The sequence below is a fragment of the Camelus dromedarius genome, chromosome 10, assembly GCF_036321535.1.
Source record: "Camelus dromedarius isolate mCamDro1 chromosome 10, mCamDro1.pat, whole genome shotgun sequence".
NCBI classification, from domain to species: domain Eukaryota; kingdom Metazoa; phylum Chordata; class Mammalia; order Artiodactyla; family Camelidae; genus Camelus; species Camelus dromedarius.
This window is the reverse complement of record NC_087445.1, coordinates 41,874,155-41,886,829: the sequence shown is the minus strand read 5'-3', so window position 1 is coordinate 41,886,829 and position 12,675 is coordinate 41,874,155. Positions and strand designations below refer to the sequence as shown.

At 32.7% G+C, this 12,675-nt stretch overlaps 1 protein-coding gene across 5 annotated transcripts in view; it reads right to left on the bottom strand.

The window, feature by feature from the left end:
- VPS13A (vacuolar protein sorting 13 homolog A) overlaps positions 1 to 12,675 on the bottom strand; it is a 197,336-nt gene that overhangs the window by 28,645 nt on the left and 156,016 nt on the right. For all 5 annotated transcript variants that reach the window (XR_010382701.1, XR_010382700.1, XM_010978070.3 and 2 more), the window contains exons 57-67: positions 11,339 to 11,420; positions 10,378 to 10,447; positions 9,439 to 9,544; positions 8,647 to 8,760; positions 7,619 to 7,764; positions 6,289 to 6,370; positions 5,328 to 5,441; positions 4,015 to 4,090; positions 3,764 to 3,927; positions 3,410 to 3,455; positions 3,177 to 3,300 (exon numbers count right to left, since the gene is read on the bottom strand). Coding sequence is in view for 3 of the 5 variants with exons in the window: in XM_010978070.3 (XP_010976372.1) it covers positions 3,177 to 3,300; positions 3,410 to 3,455; positions 3,764 to 3,927; positions 4,015 to 4,090; positions 5,328 to 5,441; positions 6,289 to 6,370; positions 7,619 to 7,764; positions 8,647 to 8,760; positions 9,439 to 9,544; positions 10,378 to 10,447; positions 11,339 to 11,420 (1,124 nt within the window). In the remaining 2 variants the exon portion in view is untranslated. The remainder of the gene's footprint in view (positions 1 to 3,176; positions 3,301 to 3,409; positions 3,456 to 3,763; positions 3,928 to 4,014; positions 4,091 to 5,327; positions 5,442 to 6,288; positions 6,371 to 7,618; positions 7,765 to 8,646; positions 8,761 to 9,438; positions 9,545 to 10,377; positions 10,448 to 11,338; positions 11,421 to 12,675) is intronic.

Genomic DNA, 12,675 nt, shown 5'->3' with positions numbered 1-12,675 from the left:
AAAAGACACATGCACCCCAATGTTCATAGCAGCACTATTTACAATAGCCAAGACATGAAAGCAACCTAAAAGTCCACTGACAGATGACTGGATAAAGAAGTTGTGGCATATTTATGCACTGGAATTCTACTCAGACATAAAAAAGAATAAAATAATGCCATTTGCAGAAACATGGATGGAACTTCACAATGTCACTCTAAGTGAAGTAAGCCAGAGAAAGAGAAAGAAAAATACCATATGATATCACTTATATGTGGAATCTAAAAAAAGAAAAAAAGAGGACACTAATGAACTCATCTACAAAACAGAAACAGATTTGTAGACACAGCAAACAATCTTATGGTTACTGGGGGAAAGGGAGTGGGAAGGGATAAACTTGGGAGTTTGAGATTTGCAAATGTTAGCCACTATATATAGAAATAGATTAAAAGTTTTCTTCTGTATAGCACGGGGAACTACACTCAATATCTTATAACCTTTAATGTAAAAGAATATGAAAACATATATATATACACATATATACATACATACACATACACACACACACGACTGGGACACTGTGCTCTACACCAGAAATTGACACATTATAACTGACTATACTTCCATTTAAAAAAAAGTCAAAGATAAAGAAGAAAAAAAACTGTGTTACTGACATAAGAATAGACATACAGATCAATGCAATAGAACTGGAAAGAAATAAACTCAAATTTACATCAATTGATTTTAGGAAAGAGTACCAAAGACAATTCAGTTGGGAAAATATAGTCCTTTCAACAAATGGTGCTGAACAACCAGACATGCACATGCAAAAGAATAAATTTTGGCTGGATCTATCACCATATACAAATATTAATCAAAATGGATCAAAGACCTGAACTTAGGAGCTAAAACTATAACTCTGTTAGAAGAAAATACAGGTTTAAATCTTCATGACCTTGGACTAGGTAAGACTTTCTTAGATATAATACCAAAAATACGAACAACCAAAGAAGATAATAATTTAGACTTTATAGAAAGACAGTAGCAAGAAAGCTAAAAGACAATACACAAATAGAAGAAACAGGGTTAAGTTCCCAGAATATATAAAGAGGTCTTACATTTCAACAGTAAAGAGACTATCAACCAAACAAAACTTCTAGCTCTCTCTTTCCCTAAAAGAAATGACAACCCCATCCTTCCAGTGGTTCAGACAAAAACTTAACAATTATCCATGATGATTCTCTTTCTTTCATATCTCAAATTCAATTTACCAACTAATCCTGTTGCTATTACCTTCAAAACACACACAGAACATGACTCCTTCCTTACAATATCCAGCCTATGCAGGTCTAATCAAATATAACCTTACAGTGAAGCTTCTGTGAATATCCTACACATAAAGTAGCAACCTTCCTCCCTACCACTTTGGATTTCTCTATCTCTTTTACCCTGCTTTATTTTTCTTCATAGCATTTTTCACCACTTAGTGTATCATATATTTATCAGTTCACTTATTGTCACCTATTATCCTCCTAGTTGAATGTAAGCTGTATGAAGACAGGAACTTGGCCAAATGTGTTAACTTCTGGTTCCCTGAGTGATTAAAATAGTGTCTAGATATAGCAGATGCTCTCTAAAATGTGCTGAGCCAGCAAATATTTATATGTGTAGTAGAATCAAGGTTGTTAACTGTGTTCAAATCATTTATATTCTTAGTTTTATCTTCTTGATCTATCAATTATTGAGAGAAATGTTAGATTCTTTCGCCATTACTGAAGATTTGGAAAGTTCTTTTAATTTTGTCAATTTTTGCTTTATAAAGATTGAGCCTATTGCGAGCTAAGAACAAGTTAAAAACTGTTATCTTCTTGGTTAACTGTTCTTTTTATCACTAGGTAATTGTCTTATTTATCCCATCAGAGAGCGTGTAATTTATGTATATAATATATAGCATTTCCTCTCCAGAAATAATATGAGGTCACATGCTTAATGCCAATTATTCCCTTGTCAGATTGCATCTTCTTTTTACTATTTTGGTTCCAGTGTGGTTTTTATATAGTTCAATTAGATTTATCCACCAATTTATATTCTTACACTTGATTACTGTAACATATTTTTCCTTTCTGGTTTCAGTGTCCTTCACAAGTCCATCCTTCTATAGTACTTAGTCTTATTTTTTCTAAAATTGTTTTATTTTTCCCTTAAATTTAAAGGTAATGTAGTTGGATACAGATTATAAGGCGTTAGAAAAATGGAAGGTTATTCTAGCATCTCTGGGCAAATGCCTGTATAGCTCTCTATACATTTTGAATTCCTTATGTTTCACTGACTTTCGAGCTTCTCTGATGACAGCAACTCAGTAAGTATATTTGTGAAACTAAAGTTACAGGTAGAAGAAACTGAAACCTTTTTTCCCCTCCTAATCTTAACTCTAAATAACAAAACTGGAAACATCCCATTATGGTAATAGTATGAAATACTGACTTAAAAGGAACAGCTCATTTAAGGACAATGCTTATTCCTATAGAGCAGGAAGAAAGAGAAAATACAAAGGAAACAGATCAGGGAGATATCCACTCACCAACTTTGTAAGTTAGGTTTCATTAATATGAATTTAATCAATTGTTTTATGTGTTACAAACTTCTAGGATAGAGGTAACAATAATGAAACTATTAAGTTTTAGTCTTAAGCTAACTTTAATTTGGAGAAAGAGAAAACATGTTTTAAAATTATTTGCACAAGAGAAAGAGAGGGAAATGAAGTAATAATTTCATAGCAAAATAAGACCATAAAGGAAGGGGTGAACAAAAGTTGAGTTTGAACTAGGAATATAAAATGTCATTATTCCTCAAAAAAGGAGACAGAATATTATATTTGCTAATTTTATAACTGACATACAGCATTTCATTATTGTAATATATTTCAATCAAAGCTTGAATGAAATGAAAAGCCTGCTTAATTTACCAAACCTTTCCTACCAAGGCTGCTAGGAATGAATGATGAATAAAGTAGAACTGTATGAAGCTGAAATGATGTTGCAATGGCAACAACTTAAAAAGTATCAAAGGAATTAGGAAGATCAAATGCAACTTGCCACACAGCAGGGTTCATAATTAAATGCCTAGAGCTAAACAGAATTATTACATTTCTCTTGGCTTAAGCATTTTCCCCACATTTTATATCAAAGAGAATTTACCTTTTTATTCCCTGAAATGTACTGCTAGCCATGTCTATGATGCCTCCAGTTGGCCTTGTCACTGCTCCAACTATACCTTTCCCAACACCTTTAAAGAAACCAGCTGCTCCTTCTTTCTGAGCTCCTGGAAAGAAAAGAGACAAAGTTTTAGACAATTGGATTAAGAATGAAAATAGAATTAATTTATGAAAGGCTTGGTAATATGTATCACCCAAAGGAATTATTATACTTGCCTTTGATTGGTTTTGTAACAATTCCTGTTATGCCACTTACAAAACCCTAGAGGAAAAGCACAATTGAAAATTTACAATACTTTCACATGATGCCTTGAAGAACCAAGTACTGCTTACAAAAGAAATACAGAGCTTTGCTTTCTAGATACCATAAGAACGAACATATTTACTAAGTATTTAATTTAAACACAGTATTTTTGGAGGCTACTGACATATTTTTGTATGTCACAACCCACTGATCCTCCAGCCCCCAAATCTTTGAGTAAATGAAAGTTTTATGTCTATTTCCTTAATCATAGAATGCGGCTTTAAAAGGTATTCCCTAATTGTTCACAACCCTGGGAAATTTCTTACAGACACTAAGCCTTTTCCTCCACGAGTGATGCCTTCTCTAAGACCAGCTGGTTGCTTGTTCATGGCTTCTCTTCTCTTCTGTTGGTAGTCTTCATCCATAGTCATAGCTGCTACCCCTTTAGCCATAGCACTGGTGATTTTGGAGGCAGCACCAGCTAATCCACCTAGCAGAAATTAAACTATCTTTAGTGAAATCAAACATATCATTACTTTCTAGCATAATCACACCTGGTAGGCATTCTGTTTCTTACCAACAGCTCCACCAACTAGTGCTTTCAGTCCTAGTGCCATTCCCTCCACAAACTCTTCAGGACCCTGGATGGCTCCCTGAAGAGTCAAAAAATAATAGCAAAGTTATATTTATATTTTCAAAGGTAAACTTACTGATATATATGGGGAAAGTAGTAGTGACAAAAAGAAAAGATCTCCCAGAGAAAGTGGCATCAACAGAAAACTTCACATTAACAGAATCCTAAGATATTTCATGACACTGAAAGTACGAAGAATAAAATGTTAGAAGCTGATCCAAACTTAGGAATATGGACTAGTCACCAAAGTGTACAAAAGGTGCCTACTTGGATTACAAGCTATATGATGAGAAGTTAACCATAAACTACTCTTCATAATTTTTAAAAAAGAAAAATATTTTAATTCTTAATATTTGTTTTAGATTATATTGTACAAAATATTAGTTTTACTTTACTTTTCATTACTTTCTATGTTTAAAAGTGAAAGCAAGAACATTTTGAATGTTTTGACAGAATTTTTTTTTAATTGAAGCATAGTCAATTTCTGGTGTACAGCATAATGTTTCAGTCATACATACACATACATATATTTGTTTTCATATTCTTTTTCATCATAGGTTACTACAAGATATTGAATACAGTTCTCTGTGCTATATGGAATAAATTCATTTTTTATCTATTTTATATATAGTAGTTAGTATTTGAATCTTAGCAATGTTCTCCTAGGGCAGTCTACACCCAGGCAATGGAAATAAAAGCAGAAATAAACAAATGGAACCTAACTAAAAGCTTTTGCACAGCAAAGGAATCCATAAGCAACACAAAATGACACAACCTATGGAATGGGAGAAAATATTTGCAAATGATGTGACTGACAAAGGTTTAACTTCCAGAATGTATAAACAGCTCATGCAATTTAGTATCAACAACAAAAAAACCCCCAAACAACCCAATCCAAAAATGGGCAGAAGACCTTGACAGAAATTTTAAGGGACACAGAACAATCATTTTTGTCACTGATATTAAGATTGCTTTGCATATCAGCGTGCATAGTTATTTTTACTGTCCCACACTACTGTGTAAAGCAAGACTGTGTGTCCACAGGTATCTTCCTCCTACTATAGTGTAAAGTTTATCCACCTTTAATATTCCATCAGAACACTTAAAATTCAGTATTTCTTAGAAAAGTCTTATGTTCTTTTGCTGTGTTTCCCAAAATCGATTTACATCTACAAACTCAATTTAATAATTGGGATGCATTATTTATTCAAAAGTATTGTGTGATATATTGCACAATACAAGATTAACTATTTTACCTGGTAAGGTTCATAAAAAAATGCCTCTACACCTTCAGAAAATTCTCTAATCAAGCCAAAGGGATTTCCCAAAACATCAAGTCCAAGAATGAGTACATACATCTGCTTAATGGCCTAAAAATGAAATGCAAACATTAGTCAGATCAGATAATCAAAGTTCATATTTTACCCCTTATACTCAGTAGACACAAGTTTTTTTCAGGCCAACACCCTCAACCACCCAATTTCAATCTAAACCATATCAACTTATTCATCACTAGTGTTAGTTTTTAAAAAGTAATTTGGTGTTACAGTATTAGAAATAATATAACCTATTTATATAAAGTTCTAAGAGTATTCAAAATGCTTTCACTTTCACAACAGTGTGTGACAGTTACTACTGCCACCACTTTATAGACTGGAGAAACACACAGGCCAAATGATGCCCAGAATGACATAATAGATAAATGGCAAAACTGGGATTCAAACTCAAAGTCATGTTCAGTGAGCTGTCCACCATACAACACCTATCTCATTGCTCTGTAAGTTATAGCATAAAATACAGGAGTCTTTCAGAGGTAGACAAAAATCCACTAAAATAATGTATGTAGCTGACTCAACAACTTAAACATTGAGTCAAAAATTAATAATATTTTCTGTTCATCAGTTACTTACTAATAAACAGTTTCCCTTGACCTACTTTTTAAGTAAGAGTGGTGAATTACTTAGCTAATTATCATTTAAAGAGTTATGTCTAATCCACACTGATCCAGGAAAGACTTCTGTCAAAGGCTAAAAAATAGGAACACAAAAAATTGAAATGGTGGTTGGACTGTTTTCTATAATACTGAGGAAAAAGACATGTTTTAAACTTTTGAAAATGGCCATTCACTTCCTTGTCAAATCTACATTATACATGTCTAGACACATATTATTTCCCTATTTTATATCGCTCAGTCCCTTCGTAAAATCTCAGACAAACCTGCTTTGAATAGTGTCTTATTACTTCAGACTGTAGTTCAGATGTCGTATGGAACTGATAGTTGAGTTCAAAAAATGCAAGCCTGAAAAAAAGCCGTATAAAGGTATAAATATATATGGGTGGGTGTGTGTACAGGGTAGGGGTGGAGAGAAGGAGATAATGTTTTTAATATTAATGACTGATTTTATTTTCTTTAGAATTTTTCTCCAAGTCCTTCCTTTTGGTACATCTTTCCCTATGCCAGTCAGAAAATCCACTCATGTACATCTCTGCATATTCTGTTCAAAGAACCCTCTAAGAATCAATCTGATAAAAGCTATGGATCTTATCTTCAGAAAAGCCATCAATATACACACATTTTCACATAATTTAGGGGATTTAGAGATCCTTTGGATCCCACTCAAGGACATGAACTATATTCTCAATTCTGTCTTATCATGGCCCACCGAGAGAATGTGTGACACACTGAGATCAAAGAAAGAGGCTGCTCAAGAATGGACAGGGTTCAGTTGCTGCAGGTCCCGCCTGATCAGCTGACAGCTGACGAATCATCAGCAGTTTACTTATCACCTATTCACAGTGTATACCCGGTCAACTGTTTGGGAAGTTCTATGCTAAGGATAGGACAGCAGCAAGATTAGAAAACTCATCCTATTTCTGATGTCTTCAAACCTATGTTTTAAAATTTGACTGTTAACCTAACTTTATCTGGGTTTACAGTTACCTCTTATTGGATTCACTCATTCTTACTACTGTTCTTAATAGTTCTAGGTGCTATCTGCAAAGGTCATTCTCATCTAAAAGTCTCCACTCAGATCTCTAAGTGTCTTTGGTCAGACACTCTAACAGCTTCCACTATGACTCATGTTAAAGTGTGAGTTCTTGACTGTAACAATTCAGCTGATCCTTTCACTTTCCCTGTCATGGCATTCATTTAGTTCTAGTCACATATGCTTTGAAGAGTCTTGATCCCACAGGCCTTAAAACAACATCTATTAAGTGCCACACACCACACCTTTGGGTGTATACAGCTTCTTAGGAATCTTTCCCGAGGCCAAAAACGCCTTCCTTTCTGTCCTTCTTTAAGAGTTGTTTTTTTTTTCAGTAATTATTTAATAATTATTGAAATATTTAAATAATTTAAGAATTACTCTGTTATCTAACAGTTGAGGGTTAGAAGACAAGTTATAAATTATATTCCACTTAACAGTAAAAACCATATTTAGCCTATGATCTGCAATATACTTTACATACTTTTTCACTTATAAAATTTTAATGTAAATATAAAGTGGACTTGTCATCAATTTATAGATTTGAATATTAAACATACTTAAAAACTACATCTTGTACATCTGTAAGAGTGGCACCAATACTCTTCAGCAAAAGATTTATAGAATGAACTGCCATCTGTCCTCCATGTTGTTCTGAATCTTTAGCTTCTTCTCCACCCGAACTCAGCGAAACACTTAAATGCAACTAAAGAGATAGAGAGATCAATATTTAAAGCACTTTCTTCATAATGACAATTTTAACTCTTAAAATTCAACCTCATCTCAAATTCACTACACTTAATAAGATTTCAAAGTTATCTGGGTTAAACCAAAATTAGTAAGTGGAAAGTTAAGGAAATTTAAAATCTAAACAGCCCTTTAAATTTTTTAAATTCAACAATGTAATATATGATATTTAGATCAATCCAATTCTTTTGGTAAACCTAGGAAAATATTAATCTTTATACATTTTAATAACATTAACAATCTAGAAATTGAAGTTGTTGGAAATAACTCAAATATCTCCAAAAATGAATGTTTCAACTATTAGAATTAAGTTAGTGTGGTAAAGCCCGTTAAAAAGCACTTTTGTGCGCCCGTGTGTGTGTGTGTGTGTATGTATATATAAATACATAAATTTACAACAATTTTCTTCAAGTATTATGTAAGTAACTTAGAAATTTTATGTTAAGAACTTTTAGTTCCATTCAATCCTTAATTTTTAAATCAGGGGTACTTTATAAGTTAATTTAAAACTTACATGTATATCATACACAAAAGTTTGAAAACTGTCACTAAATACCTTAACAGAAAACAAGGTAACATAATGTTAGGTCAAGATATAAACATAAATGCATTGTATATGGTTCCATTGTTATTTCCATGTGATAAAAAATTATTATAAGAGTAAATAATAATTATTTAAAAGGATAATTTCTTTATTTACTTATATTTGTAATAGTGAAATTATAGAATTTATATACTATTAAAGAATATAATTTAAATGCCATACCCCCCAAACACATCAAGTCAATTTGCTATTACCTAGATTATCAAGGATAATAAAAATGACTTATTTTTCCCCTACCTTGATAGGAGATATGTGAAAATACTCATATAGACTGACTTGTGATGAATCTACTAATGAAACTATTTTATATTCTTCTTGGAAAGCTTCTATATCTTTATGAAAAAGCTCAACCTATAAAAGAACATAAAATATTAAAAGCTTAGGGGATTTGTCTCCTTAAGTATTTAAGCCAATAGTTCACATGCTGCAGAATACTCCTCCATAATATCCAGATTCAACATTGCTCATGATTGGGAAGCTACTGCCTCAGAAGGGAAACTAACATCTCTACCGTTAGGAAAGTTGTATCTGTCACATACAAACTGAATTCTTTCTATGAGGGTAGCTGAAAAAGAGAACCTATCTACCCCGTAATTGTGATGTTACAGTCTTTCCATCAGTCACACAGAATATACCACATTTTATTTGTCTTAGCCCTTTTCTCATCAAATATCCCGGTCATATCCAAATTTCTAAATTATTAATCAAAACAAAAGTAACCCAGGAAAATAAAATAGGAAAAAACAGTGATGTGAACATGACTAATTATCCTCTTCCACCTACTACTGGCCTAAAACCTTTCCTCTTATTTGCTTAAAAAGGTTATTTGTCTTGCTTCCAACTTCTATAATCTGAAAACGTGACTTCTTCCAATGTACAACCACAGCAGCATTATAAAATTTTTTAAATTGTGTTTTACAATGGAAACAAAACCATTTTAATACCTTTAAGAATGTATAATGTTATCACTTTTTTTAGTCCTCCTCTTTCCCTAATCTTTCCCATCAATACTATTATTATAAGTCTTACCTCTGTTTTTTCAGTCACTTCAGCCTCTGTCATAAGTTCTGCTACAGCATAGACAAAGCCAAGATCTAATCTGAGATCCATTTCTTGGATCAACACTTTGAAATACCTATATTACAACGTGAAAAACATTTAAAAATCATCGATTAACTGCATTAACAAAATTATATAGGAAAAAAGTATTAGATAAAAATTAGAACATTGAAACAACCTTTAGATGAATAAATAAAATAATGTGATGGCAACACTGCTCATAATATCAACAAACTCAAAGAAATGCCTACGAAGAGGAAATCAATAAGTAAATTGTGGTATATAGTCACACAACAGAAATTATACACTAGTGATAAGTAAACTCTAGCTACAACAAAATGAATAAATTTTAACAAAAATTTGAATGAAAAAAGTCCCAGGAATATATTTACAGTTTGAAAAAAAATTTTAATTGGAAAAAATTTTGAAAAAGAAAGAAGCATAATGTTTAGGTACAGATAAACAATACAATAATACTTTTAAAAGAATAAAGATGGTATTTATCTTGGTGATAGGGTGGAGGAAAGAAGAAACAGAAGAGTGATACAAAGACTGATGTTTCTGTCAATGTTCTATTTCTTGAACTGAGTGGTGACTGAATTTGAAAATATTTTCTTTCTTGTTTCTAAAACAATATGCAGTAATTATAGACAACTTAAGAGACAAAACAAATAAAAAAGAAAATAATAAAACACACACAATTTTAGAAATGACTGTTAGATGTATTTCATTGAAGCCTGATACTCCAAGATTATAAAATAACTGATTTTTCGTATGACCTTTATAATTTAATATTTCATACTTAAATCTTTGACTCATCTAAAATTTATTTATTTCAGAGTACAATTAACTCACATGTTTAAATCAAAACATTAAATGAACACACAGGAAATGTATTAAGACACTTACTTAATACGTGATATCTGGGAATGCCCTGCAGATCTCATGACAATACTGACATCTGTAAAGGGCTTTGGTGCTGTGAAGGTTAATAAATATGATTAATCTCATGATGATATACACAAAAGATAAGCATTTTCTTGCAGTTTAGTACACATCCCAATGGACAACTAAATTATTTACTAAATCATGAGTATCAATAATTAAAATTACTGATATTGATTAAGATCTATCACAATCTTAATTTTAGATTTTAAAATTTAAATATTCTGTATTCACTCTAAGGATAACTGATTCTTTAAATTACTAATTTTAAACTGAAAGTATTCATTAGAATCATCAAGAAAACTCTGTGAAAACACAGATTTCAGGGTCTTGTCCTGGACTTCTAGGTAGAGGGGACTGGGCATATACACTGGTCAAAACGCTTCCAAGCAGATTTTGAATAACCAGTTTAGACAGTTTAGAGCTGGTGGTATGCAGGTGGGAGTAGAAAGCAAGAAGAGAGGTAAGTAAGGCGGTGGGAAGGGAAGGGAAAGTGAAGAGAAGAGGGACAGCAAAGAAGGAAGAAAAGTGAAGGAGAAGAAGCTGGAAGAAAGGATTTGTCAGTTATTCTCATCTGTGCATTACAGGATAGTTTCTGTGGTTAGAAAACACTCTGAATTTGAACTTCCTCATGATTTATTCAGAGGTCCTAGTGGATTATAAATTAAGGGTTCACAAATTTGTACTCTTTTAAAAATTAGTATCTCTAAACATTTTAATAAATATTTCTCATTAATCTTTCTTCAGTATTCAGAGTCTCACTGAAGTTAGTTGAGTACTTCCTGGTCTTCATTCAAGCTGTTTCATTTTCCAGTGATCCTACAGAAACTAAACTTGAGAATGGTTTCACTTCATATTTTTATAGTAAAATAAACCAAATAGCTAATACAACTGTTTTTATGGCAATTTAAAAATACAAACCAACCTGAATCCATGGTGACCGACTTGGGAGGCTTAATGGGATAAAACACAAATGGAAATACAGCACCAGGTATCTGGTTTTGGATCTAAGAAAACAAACAACAGGTCAGTATGTTAGTATGTTAATTACAGAACCTGACTGGAGTAACAGGATTTAAGAAGTAGAAGGAATCAAAAGTTCCAACACTGAAAACTGGACAGCAGCATGTAAAGCAATGAAGCTAGAACACATCCTTACACCATACACAAAAATAAATTCTAAATGGATCAAAGACTTAAACATAAGACAAAATACAATAAACCTCCTAGAAGAAAATATAGGCAAAACATTATCTCACATACATCTCAGCAATGTTCTCCTAAGGCAGTCTACTCAAGCAACAGAAATAAAAGCAAGAATAAACAAATGGGACCTAATGAAACTTACAAGCTTTTGCACAGCAAAGGAAACCATAAGCAAAACAAAACGACAACCTATGGAATGGGAGAAAATTTTTGCAAAAGATGAAACTGACAAAGGCTTGATCTCCAGAATATATAAGCACCTCATACAACTTAAGAAAAAAACAAACAACCCAATCCAAAAATGGGCAAAAGACCTAAACAAGCAATTCTCCAATGAAGACATACGAATGATCAATGAGCACATGAAAAAAATGCTCAGTATCACTAATTATCAGAGAAATGCAAATCAAAACTACAATGAGGTATCACCTCACACCAGTCAGAATGGTCATCATTCAAAAATCCACAAATGACAAATGCTGGAAAGGCTGTGGAGAACAGGGAACCCTCCTACACTGCTGGTGGGAATGCAGTTTGGTGCAGCCACTGTGGAAAACAGTATGGAAATTCCTCAAAAGACGAGGAACAGACTTACCATATGACCCAGAAATCCCACTCCTGGACATATATCTAGAAGGAACCCTACTTCAAAAAGACACCTGCACCCCAATGTTCATAGGAGCACTATTTACAATAGCCAAGACAGCCAAAATGTCCATCGACAAAAGACTGGATAAAGATGTGGTATATTTATACAATGGAATGCTACAATATAACACCATTTGCAGCAAGATGGATGGCCCTGGAGAATGTCATTCTAAGTGAAGTAAGCCAGAAAGAGAAAGAAAAATACCATGTGAGATCGCTCATATGTGGAATCTAAAAAAAAAAAAAAAGCAAAGCAAAGAAAAAGACAAATGAACATAAATATAAAACAGAAACAGACTCATAGACATAGAATACAAACTTGTTGCCAGAGGGGAGGGGGGTGGGAAGGGACAGACTGGGATTTCGAAATTTGTAGATACTAACAGGTATATGAAGAATAGATAAACA